The sequence below is a fragment of the Oreochromis aureus genome, linkage group 4, assembly GCF_013358895.1.
Source record: "Oreochromis aureus strain Israel breed Guangdong linkage group 4, ZZ_aureus, whole genome shotgun sequence".
Lineage (NCBI taxonomy): Eukaryota > Metazoa > Chordata > Actinopteri > Cichliformes > Cichlidae > Oreochromis > Oreochromis aureus.
Genome location: NC_052945.1, coordinates 22,692,847 through 22,708,406, shown reverse-complemented (window position 1 = coordinate 22,708,406; position 15,560 = coordinate 22,692,847). Strand labels below are relative to the sequence as shown.

At 41.3% G+C, this 15,560-nt stretch overlaps 1 protein-coding gene across 1 annotated transcript; it reads right to left on the bottom strand.

Moving 5' to 3' along the window:
• Positions 1 to 372: 372 nt before the first annotated feature.
• slc17a7a (solute carrier family 17 member 7a) lies at positions 373 to 14,725 on the bottom strand. Its single transcript, XM_031732698.2, has 13 exons — positions 14,664 to 14,725; positions 7,815 to 8,067; positions 6,938 to 7,056; positions 6,664 to 6,778; positions 6,487 to 6,574; positions 6,187 to 6,273; positions 5,840 to 5,982; positions 5,594 to 5,743; positions 5,281 to 5,413; positions 4,453 to 4,563; positions 2,921 to 3,048; positions 2,727 to 2,796; positions 373 to 2,641 (listed from the first exon to the last, which is right to left on the bottom strand). Exons 1-13 carry the CDS (start codon positions 14,723 to 14,725, stop codon positions 2,349 to 2,351), a joined length of 1,752 nt encoding a protein of 583 aa, XP_031588558.1. The 3' UTR covers positions 373 to 2,348.
• Between the last annotated feature and the right edge of the window lie 835 nt (positions 14,726 to 15,560).

Genomic DNA, 15,560 nt, shown 5'->3' with positions numbered 1-15,560 from the left:
AAAATGCAGAACCCAATTCTTTCAATAAAGCAAAAATAAATACGTTATTACGTAGAATCGTTGATTTTTTATTTACAAGCGCTTTAGAGGAAGCGACACCGCACACACAAACAGGCGTGGACAGGCCCTGCCTGATCCATCATGCTCACATCCCTTGTCTGTGACGTCCATGTTTCCCCCTCACTCTCCCACTGAGTGCATCTGCTGTCCTATCTAATCTTTGCCTAAAATCACAGCGATAATCCTGCATCCATCTGTTCCGAGAGAAAGAGAGAGAGAGTGAAAGACAAAGCACCGACAATCTGAAAACCAACACCATTTTAATGCGTCATCATGCTGTAGGTGATAAAATCCTGATGACACAATTGCGCTTAAATAGTGACATCATCTTAAATTGCTTGAATTTTATTATACACAAGGTTATCTCACATGTACACTTTTATACATAAAATATTTTCCATATATTTGCATTTTTAAATACGGATCTTTTCTCGTCTTTTTCAAATTTTTTTTTACACCAATTCCCACCAGATAACCACACATTTCATCGAGGATGGGAAGGAAAACATTGGAGCAGCCATAAACTGAGACAAAGAAGAAGAAAGCAGATCAAAGATACACTGATACAACACACACAAAATGAACTTGTTCACAGTTATCGTCATTCACGTCTTTAAGACTTTTCTCTCAAAAAATGGCAATTGACCTTTTGCACTTTTTTCTTGCAATTATTCGACATAGCAACACATTTAAAAACTAAACCCCCAAGTCAATCAAACATGTCCTTTTTAAACATTCCAGCACTGCAGTTTTATCTCGCAAACGTGACCCACTGAGTACCATCAGCAGATGTACTGTCTGTCAGCACGAACAGATGTGTGAGTTGTGTGTGTGTGTGTCTGTGTGTACACAAGTCCAATACTACTGCAGATTACCTCGCCTGTATGTGACTGTACTCCATTTCCCAGATGCCAGTGCGCTTGACAGGCAGGAAGCTGAGGTTCTCTACTCTTACAGGATATAAGTGAAGCTGAACTTCACACATTCTCTAATAATGTTCGCCTATCAAACTCTGCACGATTCACTGTGCACTCGCATGAAATTAGCCCCCCTGTGTGTGTTTGTGTGTAAAAGGGAAAAATAAGAGGGCTGGCACAGTACTGCACCACTGTGTCCATTAAATATGCTCACTGCACAACGTTTCAGCACCTGCACCCAACACAACGGCACACTTGCTGTCACTCACACACACACACACACACACACACACACACACACACACACACACACACACAGTCGATCTGAAAAGCTTGGATTTACCCACACAAACATGACTGATGTTGAGAGAAAGAATAAGACAGAGAGGAAAAATGGAGGGAGAAGCCGCCAGAGAAACAAGAAAAGGCATAAACAGAAAGCGCTACGAGGCCTAGGAGTGTTACAACTATGTTCCAAGCTGAGGAACAACTATACACACTGAATGGAAAGTGGGAATTTTCAGATGATTACTGGCGACTGTGACCTGTAAGCCTGGCTGGATGTGAGATGCAGTGAGACACTGTAGGCGGCGAAGTCAAGCACACAGGTGAAGGGAAGTTTGACAGCTTTACACACATGTATGTATGACTTTGCAACACCTAAGCACCTTTTTTCTTTTCACTTTGAGTAGGAAGTTTGAAAGTTAAACTCAGTGGTGCCGTGGCTGGTGGCGTCTGTTTAGTTTATCTGGGAGCTTTGAGAGCTTGGATTTGGAAGTGTGAGGTTTTTAAAACTGAGGCTCTGAAGGTGCTTTCCCAGCAAAATAAAAGTAAATGCATGACTCACACATAAAAAATTAAAAACAACAGAATCCCAGTGGCTTCAGCAAGTTGCTATACAGGCAAAAGCACACAACTCTCTCTCTCTCACACACACACACACACACACACACACACACACACACACACACACACACACACAAGATCTCCTAGTTGCGGATACAGAACTCCTGACCAATCACAATGAGCATCAGGATCGGGATGTAAGATGAGTTCTGATGAAAATGAAATCTGTTTGTTTGTGTATATTTAGCACTCTGCATGCACGTGCTTGCGCGCGCACACACACACACACACACACACACACACACACACACACACACACACACACACACACACACACACACACACACCTCTACAGTGGAATGAATCGGATCCACTCTTTTGATATGTGCTGTTATAAATTTTAAGAAGCACACAGCAGGTCTGTTCAGTGACTCTCTTGCAGTCGTTCTCCAGAAACACCCTTCCTTTTTCATTTTTTTTATCTTGTTAATATTATTTTTTTTAAACTTGTGTCACATCAGTCTTCTATGTGAGCTCCTTCTCCACTTCTCCCCCGTACATGTAGGAGTTATATCCGGGCGGCTGCACATACTCCTCAGACTTGTCCCAGTCTGTCACCCATCCTGCCCCTGCTCCTCCTCCTCCTCCTCCGCCGTTGAAACCAGCCCCTGATTGGCTTATGGCTCCGTACTGCCCCCCTCCGCGGTACATCTCTTCTGTTTCATTGGCCAGTTCATCCTCATCAATTATACCGCACTTCTCCTCACTTGTGTCCTCTATGTCTGCCCAAGGCTGCTTTTCTCCTGATGCAAAGATTCCTAGTGAAAAAAAAAAAAAACAGAACAGCAATGAAACTGCACTATTTTGAAGATGCCTTGCAAAACTGTAGAGCCAAAGTCCTACCATAGAAAACCACTCCTCCATAATGAACAAGTGAGGCTATAAGGAAGACGTACTGCCACTCCTCACGCGTCTGAAATGATTCAAAAGGTATTTTAGCACAAGAAAGACCAAGAACAAGTCTCCCTAGTGTGTCTTTATTCATTAAATATCATGAGCTTTGTGGTCAGCTTTGTTGATACACGTGAATGAGTCACCTTGTGTTTGGTCATGGCACCAACTATGAGAGGACACACCATTCCAGATAACGTTCCCACTCCGTTTGAAATGCCCATCAGTATGCTGGCATATCGAGGCGCGATATCCAAGTGATTGACATTAAACCCTGAGTGAAAGAGCAAAAACAAAGAGTGATTTTTACACTTAGGGGATAGAAAAAATGATATTCTGTATATGTTAAACACATTTTCATCTTAACAACGTTCACTTCAAACAGTTTTACAAGATAACGATCTAATATCTGTCTGTGTGTGAAATATGAAGCCATTTCCAGGGAGTAGCGGGCACAGCTTGTCATCCACAAACCAACTGGGGATGCCACGGCAGTTATGTCCATCTTTTATATACAGTCTATGCTGCCAATGAAAACATTACAGCTTATTAACAGACTCATGTTTGCAAATTAGGTCATATTTTAAAGTCCTATCCATGTCAAGTTTTATTCTCATTATGTAGCTTTATTGTAATCAAACTGTCAAAACTCATTAATTTTGATTGGTAAATTTACCATTACACAAACTTAATACCCTTCCCTGTACCCTAGCTAACTAGTATGGCTAATTCATTTACAGTCATGTAAATTGGAACGTTTTTAACAGGATTTTAAAATACTGTGAAAAACTCCATCATCAGTAGCTTGTTGAACAACCTTCAGAAGCAATAACCTGAAATAACAATTTTCTTATGACTTCATCAGTCACTCACATCAATGTGGAGGAATTTTGGCCCACTATTCTTTACAACTTTACAAAGTTAATTGTGATTTGCATCAGCTGATTCATACGCACCTCTCCTAATGTCTCACCACAACAATGCTTTCAGGTTGAGGCGTGGACTTTGACTGAACCATTCAAGCACATTTCTTTCTTTCTTTTTCAGCCATTTTGTTGCAGATTTTCTGTTGTGCTTGAGTTCATTGTCCTGTTGCATGACACAATTTTAGCCAAGCTTCATCTATCAAACAGATGGCCCCAAAATTCACTCTGTATACTTTGGTATGCAGAGGAGCTTGTGGTTGACTCTATGACTGCAAAGTGCCCAGGTGCTGTGACTATAAAACAATGGCTGGGACGACTAAAGGGGAGATCACACACAACAAACTTAAATAAACCATTGTGCAGATTTCTTTGTTTTTAAATATTGTTGGAAACATTTGGGAAAATGTAAGTAGAAAGTAGAAAATGTGTCATTTTCATACTTTTAAGTTAAAACTTTAACGGGAACTAGTTTAGCTCAGTGGTTGAGCGGGTTATCACACCCCGCGAGGCCTCGGTTCGATTCTGACCCTTGGTCCTTTGCAGTGTGTCTGCCCTGTTCTCTTTGTCCCTGCTTTCCAGTCTCCTCCTCACTTATAACTATCCAAAACATTTGATTTACCGCTGTCCTGCTCACATTTAAAGCAATACTTAAAATTCCATTGCCTCTCATTAAAACCTTACTTTCACCTTCATGTAGCAACAGTAACACGACAGGTCAGGTTTTCACCTTACATGTTTGGAACATAGATTACCTGAGATAGCAAATCCACTGAATCCCACCGCCAGGACCAAGAAGGAGATGGCAATACCCTTTGTGTGAGAGTAGCCCACCACCAGCAGAAGGGTGGCTTCCATCCCAAAACCTGCGGAAATTCCAAAGAAATCCACATCAACACAAAGGAATTACGGACACTAATAACAAACCCTGTTGTAACGATCAAGGCAGTGCCGATATGCCGTAATTTTCAGTGTTTGAAGCTGTACACGTGTTTATGCACACGCTGATATGACCTTTAAGTTGTGCTAAAATATTAATTTGCTTCTAATGCTGGCAGCTGCTGTGCTTTAAATATTCTAATTGCAAGCTGCAAAAGCCCCACAACTGACAGCATAGTTTCATATGTTTAATTTCAGGAGAACTACAGCATCATTAATAAGTTCATCTTTACACATTTATTTATTTATTTTTGCAATGCTTCTAATTTAGCTTTAATCACTGTGATGTGTCAGAATATTATGGAAAGTACTGAAATAATTGTTTAATTTTTTGCAGCCATTTCTGCAGCAAAAATGAAACGCTATCATAATTTCCAGCTGATGATAGGATGAAGTTTTAGTGAAATAATAATTTGTCAATTTTCTGAGCCGTGGTCTAAAGATCTTTAAGAGCAGTTGGTTCGTAGACCTCAGTGCTCTGGGAGGAGTGTCAGATGACAGTTGTGGTCTCAGAGACCAATGGTGCTGTCATACCCATTTAATAGGCTGTGTTGGCCAACTAAGACGGTTTACCAGAGCTGAATAGAGTTATCCAGTTTCTGCTTATACACCATAAGCCACGCTCTTATGTTTGACAGCCTCACCTCCACAGTTCATGAGCTTCCTGACGTTGGTGGTGGACATCAGGTTGTGGGTTCTCAGGTAGTCAGCCAACTGGCCCCCAATAGGCACGATGATTGTCATCACCAGATGGGGCAAAGCTGACACTATGCCCACCTGAAAGTCATGTATAGGAGAGGCAGACAGTGTGCACATGTGTGCGAAAAAGACAAAAATTGTGTTTTTGGGGGGAAAATGAAGGGAGGATGATGGGAGGTTCAAATTTGTTCTGACCAAGTGGGAAAATTACAGTTGTACATTCTTGGACCCTACAGCTTGGATGCCATGCTAACTCACCTTGCTGATCTCAAAGCCAAAGACTTCTTCAAAGTAGGCTGGCTGGCTGATGAGCAGCAGGTAGAAGGTCCAGCTCCTGCAGAAGTTGGCCACAATAATGGCATAGACTGGCATGGAGGTGAAGAAGTGTCTCCACGGGGTTTTAAATTTCTACCACAAAAAGTAATAAGATATTAATGATATGCACCAACTCCACCAATTAAGAACTGCAGACTCAGCCGAGTGCATGGGTCTAAATACACGTACTTGAAGGGGATTGAGAAATGATGCAGACTCTCCGATCGCATCTTCAATGTATTTCCTCTCTTCTGGTGAGATGGTGGGATGGGCTGCAGGACTCTCGTATGACACCAGAATCCAAAACAAATACCAGAATATCCCAAAGCTGCCTGGGAGAGGGAGAGAGAGAAAGAAAGACACAGACATAGGAGACAAAGAGAAAGTTTAAGAAAAAAGAAGGAGAATGAAAAGGAGTTGTGGAAATTTAAAGAGAATCAAATAGTGGACATTTAGGAAAACGTGCATGAGCACTCTTGGTGAGGAACATAGTAATAAAAGTAACATAACACATATTTGTGGATGAGGGTACTAACCATAGACATAAAATACAGAAGGCCACCCAGTGTATTGCACCAGTATCCCAGCTAAAGGCATGGCCACCACAGCCCCAGCATAGGATCCTGTGAAGACACACACACACAAAGAAGGCACAAACCCTCTTTGTATATTTCTTTCTTGCACTCAACATGTTTTAGATGCACTCATAGTCTTTTTAAACTCTTAAACGTTGGATGAACTTCTACCAGTTTCATCACAAACTTGTCTTCAAACCCACAGAACCTGTGCAGACATTGTAGATACTGATCTGTGAGGAGACAGGAAGCTGACATTACCACAAAAAGCTGTTGTGGCTAATCGACTTCGCTCAAGAGGAGGCGCCCACTTGGCCCAGATCCCATGGCAGGCTGGGTATGATACGCCCTAAAGGACAGAATACGGTCAGGGAAACACCTGTGCATGTGGGAACAGTGCTACACAGAGTCCAGATGTGGACAAAAACTCATATTTACCTCTACAAGGCCCTGGCATATCCTGACAAGTATGACGCAGCTGTAATGGCAGCGAGCGGCAGATGGAATCAGCATGTTGAGCGTGGATGTGGCCACGATGGCAAAGCCAAACACTCTTAAAAACACAAAGGACAGTAACACTGACATCAGAACATGAAAAAAACCCCAATACATAGTAACAAAGGACTGGCATTTTCTATGAATGCTGGTTCAGCTGCTTTGCCTCTTACTGTTCTGATTACAGATTTGACACCATAAATGTGGAGATATTAACCTGTTTGCTGCAAATTTTTGACATATAAAGCCACCCGGGATTTGTGTGACGATGTAGCCCCAGAAGAAAGAGCCGTGAATCATCCCCACTGTCTCTGGATCCCAGGTGAACTGTGCAGCCTGGAGAGAAGAAAAAAAATTACATGACTTTAGCTCACTTCAAAACAGAGGAGATTACCTTAAAAACTTAAGGTCAAGGGCAACTCTGGTCCATCATCCCCAACCACAAAGCCCAGCAGTTGGCTGTCCCTGCTATATACATTAAAAAGAACCAGTGGTTCAGTATCTTGCTCAAGGATACTTCGACGTGCAGACCTGAGTAGCTGGGGAATCAACTCACAACCTTTCGAGTCGTAGATGAACTGCTCTAACTCCTGAACCACAGTCAAGGCAAGGTGGCACAGAAATTTTATAACACTACACAAAGTAAAGTTTGTTTATCAGCAGTGAAGATGACACCAACATCAAAACGCTCAATGTCCCATCTAAAGATGCCTTATATAACTTTTCAGCTTTACACCCCAGTTTAAAGCATGCCCTAGAATAGTCTAAGAGTCTAATACATGACACTACTTATTATGACTTATTAAGTCATTTAAAAAGTTACAAAATTACAACATTTTATTATTCTCCAACCAACTACATTGTAAAAGGGATAGCCTCAACACAACACACTGCATACTGTGATTAATATAAACCACTAGATATATTCCAAATGAAGATGTAAAGTGATCCCATAGAAAAAGACATAACTTTGATTGGTACTGTGAAAATACTACATGTTGCCTGTGTTCCAACACAATTATTGCAGATGTGGTTTAATATCAAATTCATAAAGTAGGTCTATAAAAGCTTTTCATTTCTCTTCTGCTACTCACCACAAGTACTTCCTTGTTGCCTTTGTAGACAGTATGATCATTGACCATGCTTACAATGGCCACACCCAGGTTGCACCTGATGCCAAAGGAGATGCAGAAGCCCAGGCCAGACAGGATGGCGATGATGTACCGCCGGGGCAGGCCGAAGCAGGTGCAGTCCACCACAGGCAGCTCCTTCTCCTCCACCAGCTCAGGACGACCCTCCGCCGACAGCTCAATAGTTTCTCCATTTGGCTGCCGTTTCTCAATCAGCCTGATGGGAGTCAGAAGAATATGTCAAGCTTTTGGGGTAGAAGTGAACAAAATGATGCAAAAGACAAAATTCTGTGTATTATAATGTGTTGCAATGAAATCGATGCCTTTTGATCTTTAAACGCTTATCTTTATACCTAGCCTCACAGATGATCTAACAAATCCAAGTAAAACAGCAAAAAAAAAAAAAAAAGCAGGAACGTGTGAGCTTCCTTTAGAAAGGAGCTATGAAAGGTTCAGTCTCCAGCTTCCATGCTGACATCACCTGGAGTTACCAGATTATTTTGAGCCCGTGACAAAGAGTTTGAATCTTTTCTTCATGCATGTTTTAAACTGCAAAGATTTTGCACTCTCTCTCTCTCTCTTTCCTCCTACAAACGCACTCCTCCAGGGTGACATCATGCTCCACACCGGGGTCACGCCTGACTCAGCGCGTCCCAGTGTGTGGAAGCAGCTGTCACAAGCCGAGGAGCTACGACAGCCGCGTCGTCTCTGCTTCAGGATCCAAGGAACCTACTGGTGCTGCTAGTCCTCTCACTCTGATAGTGTCCTCACCACTAAATGCCTTCACTTTTTATGACATCATTCAACCGAATCTGCTTAACAAAAAGGAACTTTTGTAGAAAATCAGCTTTTAAGGAGTTACAATTTACTGAGCTGCAAAGACAGGGGTGTAATGAAAATTTAAGCAAACCTATTTAAGCAAAAGTGTCTAAAATGTGTTTGTTTGTTTTTTAACTGCTTGGTTTTAGCCCATGTGAGGTGATCTGTTTGTTTTCCAGGCTATTGTTCAGTTTGTGTGACCATTTTTGTAAAACAACATGTCGAGCATCCCCCCAGACAGAAGTCATACAGTGAAGTCAGAGAGCAGCCATCTGTGTATTACAACCTCCATACTCACAACAAAAACACACACTTCCATCAGATTTAAGTAAACAACACCTACAGATATACATTAGACAAAGTGGCACCATTTTTTTCAGTGAATGTATATATCAGTGTTCACTGTGTGTTATATCTGAGTTTGCAGCAGAGCACACTCATGTGTCAGCAATCCACTTTCCATTGAGGTGATCCAGTTAGCCAGTGAGCTGGAGAATCGTGCACAGAAAAAGGCACAATCAACACGCGGGTCAGATTGGCGAGGTGACGATGGTTGTGTTTTAAAGAAAGCGTTTCATCGGTGTTCGGGGCTTACACAAGGTTAGAAAGCAAGTGTGCAAAGTCAAGACAAGTCAGCCTCTGATGCTGATTAATTATTGACCTTTTTTTTTGAGGGAGATAAATTATTTACTCCAGCTTTTACACCACAATCCGCCACCATTTATCCATCTATCGTCATCCACCGCTGTCATTATATTTCTTTTAGTTATGCCTGTGAATTCCACTCCCTCCCCCATTTGCACACAGCGCACTCTGTATAATCTCGATATGCATCCATGCAATCTGTCAAAAACAAACTAAAATGCGACACAAGAAGACAGGTCAGTGCAATTACGACTATAATTAAAACTGCCTACATAAAGAAATATTCTACTCTTCAGTAGATAACAGAAAACACAATGGAAAGCAACATTTATGGAATTTGTGAGAGATTAGAGAGGCTGCATCCCATCTCCCTCCCTCCCTCTTAATCTGTCACTACACTAAGATTAGGATTACAAAAATGATTTACTTCCGGAAATGAATATGGATGGACAGACTGACTCTGCTGGGCACGATTCAGCACGTTTCTCCCTCTATCACGGCACGCTGTTGAGTTCATGCTGGTCATGTTTTTTAGTCCTTCTGTAACTCAGAAAGCCTTTTTTCAGCTTTTGCGTCAAGCAGCAAAATTTCAGGCTGTGCCTCACCTGTTAGTTAATAGTCTATTTTTATAGAATGGCCCATCTGACTGACTTGGAAATGGGACCATCATGTGTTCATCGCTGATCTTTCACACAAAGAGCCCTGACCTAAGGACGTGATTTACCGTCTAAATCCCAGTGGATCAAATACAAGAAAATAAAAAACTGCAACCAAATCCTGGAAGCATTGAAAAGGGCGACACACGACAGAAGCAAAGTCGCGTACATAAATTTGTTGAATCAGTTGTTCACGCTCCTGCTGCTAAACAAATGTGCTGACTTGTCCCCCTGTGTGGAGCTCCTCCCTCATAGTTGTTGAAGGCTGCAGGATCCTCATTAAACCTCAAGACAGATTGCAGCTTGACACCTGCCCATATGCTAAGAGCTAACGAGGCTACCCCACAGCAAAAAATGGTCGTTAATTACAGATGCTTTCCACTAAAAGGCAGCCTCACCCCTGTGTGCGTGTACAAAGCTGAAGCGAGGGAATTTCCAGCTTAGAAGCAAAGACTTAAAAGATTCTTATACACAAACTTCTTACTTCTTAACATGCTGACTGGTAAAATTTACCAGCTCTGTGTTGAAGAGGAGACACAGGCTTACAATACTGCGAGCTTCCACTCATCTGATGGAGCTGATTGGTCTCAGCTGTCAACAATTAATGAGCAAGCGAGCATGAGCAGGCGGGAGTCCTGCGACCTGGGGCTCTCTGAAATATCATAATTACAATAGTAGCAGGCTCAGTGGAGGCACACGCTTCAAACCGAGCTCATGATTTTCACCTAGACAAAAGAAGCAGAGTCCTAAAACCTGTTTAACCCCAGCGTGAAGACTTCAGTACCTCCTGAGTTTAACTGGTGTAAGGTGTTACGCAAATTTGATTATTTTTGATGTCAAGAAATATTAAGAATGTTATATGAAACTCCTTAAAACAAAATAAAAATAAAACACAGTTGTTGCTAAACTGTGTTTGCAAACACTCTTTGATTCTGTAATATTCTGTCAGCTTTGATAAAATCACAGCGACTCTCAGGTGACTCGGGGCCTTTATTAGACTCTGTATTAAAATCACCAATTCACAGAGTATTCGGTGTAATCCTCTCATATGAGGATGATCGAGACTGAGAGTGAGACAGCGAGGGAGTAAAAATATTATATAACACCAGACACCCTGGTCGTTATTTCTCCATATTTGTGAGTTTGAATTGATCCTTGATTTTATTCCTTTTCTTTTCTTTTTCTTCTTTTTTTTTTGCCACATTTCAGCATTTTGGGGGATGCAAAGTAGCTTAAAAATTCAATTTTTACTTTTTCTCTGAGCACTTTGTAGTTTTAATAGTGATTTTGTTGTTGCCCCCCTCCTCTCCCATCCTTTGCGAGCCTCTCGCTCTCCCTGAAGTGAACAGATTGGGTCTCGGTGGGACTCTGTCACCCAGGGAGACACCCTCCTCCCATCCTGTCACACCACTTTTTTCTCTCTCTCTCTCCTGCTGACACACACACACACACACACACACACACACACACACACACACACGTTTAACAGTTACACGTGTGACCTTCATAGACGTATTATCTAAATACTTACACAGTATAACTCAATCACAGTATGAGTGCTGTCTGCACACGCACTAACGAACACACACACAACACTTCTCGCTACGTTCACCAGAGAACAACAATTCAACAATGAGCTGCACGGGGCCGTAATATGATAATCGAACCACGTATTAGCTTACATTAAAATATTTCTTCACAAACTGAACAAGTGAAGCAGACACTAAATGCTGAAACCGACAGCATGGACAGCATCGCTGCCAAAAACCAGGCATGCTGAGTCGTTGCAGCTGACTCTCCAAAGTGGCACAGCTATTGTAGATGAATCTCTGGTCATCTGTGAAGACTGTTTCACAAACCTGTGCTCGTGTTCCACACAAAACAACAGAGACAGATGAACGGATAAAAGATAAGAATAGGAAACATAGAAGTGTCTCAAATGTGGACTTGGTGTCTTGTAAGATTTTGCCTTTTGTGCTCAAGCTTGAACCTCTTAAACTTGCTTCTTTCCTTAGACATAGCTTTACAGTGATATCAAGACTAACAGGAAATCCATGACAAAGACATCCTACATATGATACAAAAACTAATGCTAAACGCTGGGATTAAATGATGGCATGCTTTCCTCCCTGTGCTTCACCACAAGCAAACATCAAATAATTATCTTTTCGCTTCACCGTTATTTGAAAATTTTATTCAGAGCTCTTCTGCAATGACACTGAACTGTAGTAGCTGAAAAATGCACTCCACTGCAAGTAAGATGGATTAAAAATGGATTACCTGTCATATTCTGTATTGCCTCGCATGTAGTACAGCACAACCTCTCATTGTGTAGCCAAGCAATCCTGCAGATGCATTTAAAAGTCTTTTAATAAATCGAGGCGGGGCATTTTTATGATAGCGTCTTTGGGGTACTATTAGTAAGTTTTGCACACAACCCAAATTAAAACCAAGAAGCAGTTGTGTGATTATATTTCATGCAGAGCTATGAGAACAGCCAGATTCGGGAGATCCATCTGAAAACGTTATAAAAGAGCAAATAATGTAAGCAGAGATGTGGAGTGACCTTACAGCGCTGAAGTTTGTGCTTACCTAGTGGAGTTTAATATAGAAACAGGAGATGCATTCTGATGGAGAAAATGTTTAAATAATAGATGAACTCCTGGCTGCTTTCATCAGGAGGGATCACGGTTTTGTCTGTGAGGTGGTGAGATTGCACGCAGACACACTCGTCTGCTTACACAGTGCAGGGATGCCCAAGTTTCACCACGCATTCACACATAGCTTTATATACACACACGCATACACAAAACCATAACACACTGCTCTCTTATTCTTTGGCTGCACTTGACACATGCAACCGCATAAAACCACGAGGTCACGCTAAGCTGAGGAAACGCCCACTAAAGTCAACCTGAATCCAATCCAACACATCACATCTCTCATGGAATCAACTGTGGCGGTGATGCGCATGTGTGGACCAGTAAGAGAGAAACGAGACTGGCATGTGTGTGTTAATCTAAGAGACCCCAGTAGGCTGAAAGTTGCTGGTGTCTCAATGGATGGAGGATGAGGAAGAAGGTGGAGGAAGGAGGAGGAGGAGGAGGAGGCAGTGGCTGGAGGAAGTGACATGGCTTGCATGGGATGGAATGAGTGGGAGGGGAGAGTTTAGGGATTTGCATGGCTCGACAGCTGGACTGAAAAACAGGCTATTTCAGGACAGGATTTATACGTTTGGTTGCTACCTCAAATCCTGGGAGAGCCAAAGCTTAAAGCAATGGTTATTGCATGAGGTTCTATGATTGTCTTTAATCTGCCTTTTTTTATTTATTTATTTTTTAAACTGAAATATTGTCAGTACATCAATCTGTGTAGCAACTTTCACACTCATGTGTATTTTATTTACACATATGCAGCACTTTGAAATGTTCATAATCAGGGAGGATTATGAAGTTTTCTTTTCTTTAAAAAAAAAAAAAAAAAGTACCTGCATGCACCTCCAAAGACATAAAGTATGTATGATACAGGCTGCAGCAGTGACATAGTTGTCTTTTTTATACCTTTCTTATTTATTGGTGCAACTAACAATTATTTTCAGTCTCAATTAGCCTACATATAATTTTCTTAATTGATGGCAACGATCAGTAATCATTTGGTTTGTATTGTCAGGTAGGAAAAAAATAGGTAGGTAGGGGAAACAGTTTCAAGGAAACGTGTCCACTAGGTTTTGTGTTTTTTATCACGCAGGTGATTATTAAAATAACAGATTATATTTCTGTCACTCAAAACTCAAAACACAGCCTGAAATATTAAAAAGCTTTAGAAATTCACATCGTATAGTTCAGTCGTTTCTATTCATTCCATTCATTCAGTATAATCCAAGACACGTTTTCATAACAATTCAAATGAAATCCTTCTTTCGCTTTAAGACAATCAAACAAACAAAACACTGCTAATCATTGTTTTAAAAGTCACATTATTTGAAAAAAAAAAAAAAACATACGGCAAAAACAATTTGGAGCGCAAGAAATGTAGTTTATACCGGGAAACTAAAGATTTAGACTTTCCGGTTTTATCTGGCCAGCGCTTTCATTCAGCCAGGTCGTGCCAATAACGCACGGAAACATTATGTAACCAGACTTTCTTCTTCTCTCCAACACCACTTTGAGCCGGATCGAATCTCACAACATCGAACAAAAGCGCAAACAATAAAAAAGCATAAATGCAATAAAGCATCAAACCACAAAAAAAGAAAGAAAGAAAGAAAAAAAACACTCGTTTTCTTTCACTGCCAACTTCTGTCACACTATGGAGTACCCGTGATGGGCTTCTGTTACAGCGACGACAGTGTGTCATGTTTTTTCCTCCTAATAAACCAAATTATTCAAAATATTATGGATTTCATCCATTATAAAACACTTCTCCTCTCACTTGTGACAATCAAAATTCCCTACTGCGCAAAACGCGGACTTCTGTTGCTATTTTTTGTGAAGGGTTAAACCCAACACATTCCTCTACAATTAAAATAAATAAAGAACCAACTTTTTTAGTGTTAAAAATTACTGCTTGGAGAGAGATGACGGGTGCACCAACAGCACCGCCACCAACAGCACTGATCTGTGTTGCAAGAAAAAACGCGTAAAAACGCGCACAAATCCGGGGTGAGTTGGGAAGATTTGAAATATCAGTGTACCTGTGAATTTTCCCCAAAGTTTTGCCCGCGACCGCCTTAAACCTGTCTGGTCGGATCTCCATCTTTGCAGCTCCTTGACCCGGCCGGTGTGCTGATGTCCCGCGCGCCCTCCTGTCCTGCCCGAGCGCGCGTCTCCCTCTCTCTCTCTCTATCGAGCACAAATCCCTCCTTCACTGCACTGCCCCCTCCGCTCCGACAGGTGTAGGCCTTTCAGGCTCCGGGCTTTCTTGTAAAGGGATCGAAAGCATCTGGTCGATATGGACTCTCGAGTTGGGTAAGATTTCGTTTATGCTTATTCCAAACAGTAGATATACTCACTGTTGCCCTTAGCGATAGTGCAGGAAAACATGAATAAATAAGATGGTGGAAAATGATGTCTTCTCTGTTTTGTGTGTGTGGTGTTAAAAAAAAAAAAAAAAAAAAGTAGCAGGGCTGATACTTCAGTAGTCTTTCAGCAGGTTTCTCACACGTGGATTAAGTTCCTAGTCCCAAAATCTATGAAAATCTGAATTCATGTTCATCTGGGGTTTTTGTCACCGCCACAGGGAGACACTGAAGGTGGAGCCTCAAGCTCAAGAACCCTTGTTTAGGACAAGGCTGAATCCATGTCCAGGAGAAATGCCACCTAGCATGTTAACATCTGAATGACCTATTCTAATCTTAATTTGTCTGTATGCCTGTGATTGTTATGTTCAACATGAAGTCAGTTTATAACACTGATAGATCCACAATTAAGTGCTTTTGTGTCGGATATATGTTCATATATGAAGTATAGATAGATTTGTAAATTTTAATATTATATTTAACATTTCAAGGTTAAAGGGCAAAAAATGTTACTAAGGTGTGCAAAATATTTGTGGATTGGCCCTATTAAAAACCTAAACAAAAGTGCTTGTA

Coding starts and splice junctions, on each gene's coding strand:
- slc17a7a (XM_031732698.2), bottom strand. CDS start 14,725: ATGGAGATCCGACCAGACAGGTTTAAGGCGGTCGCGGGCAAAACTTTG. Junction 7,057..7,814: donor GCAACAAGGAAGTACTTGTG/GTGAGTAGCAGA, acceptor TCTTCTCTCCAG/GCTGCACAGTTCACCTGGGA. Junction 6,779..6,937: donor CAAAAATTTGCAGCAAACAG/GTTAATATCTCC, acceptor TGTGTTTTTAAG/AGTGTTTGGCTTTGCCATCG.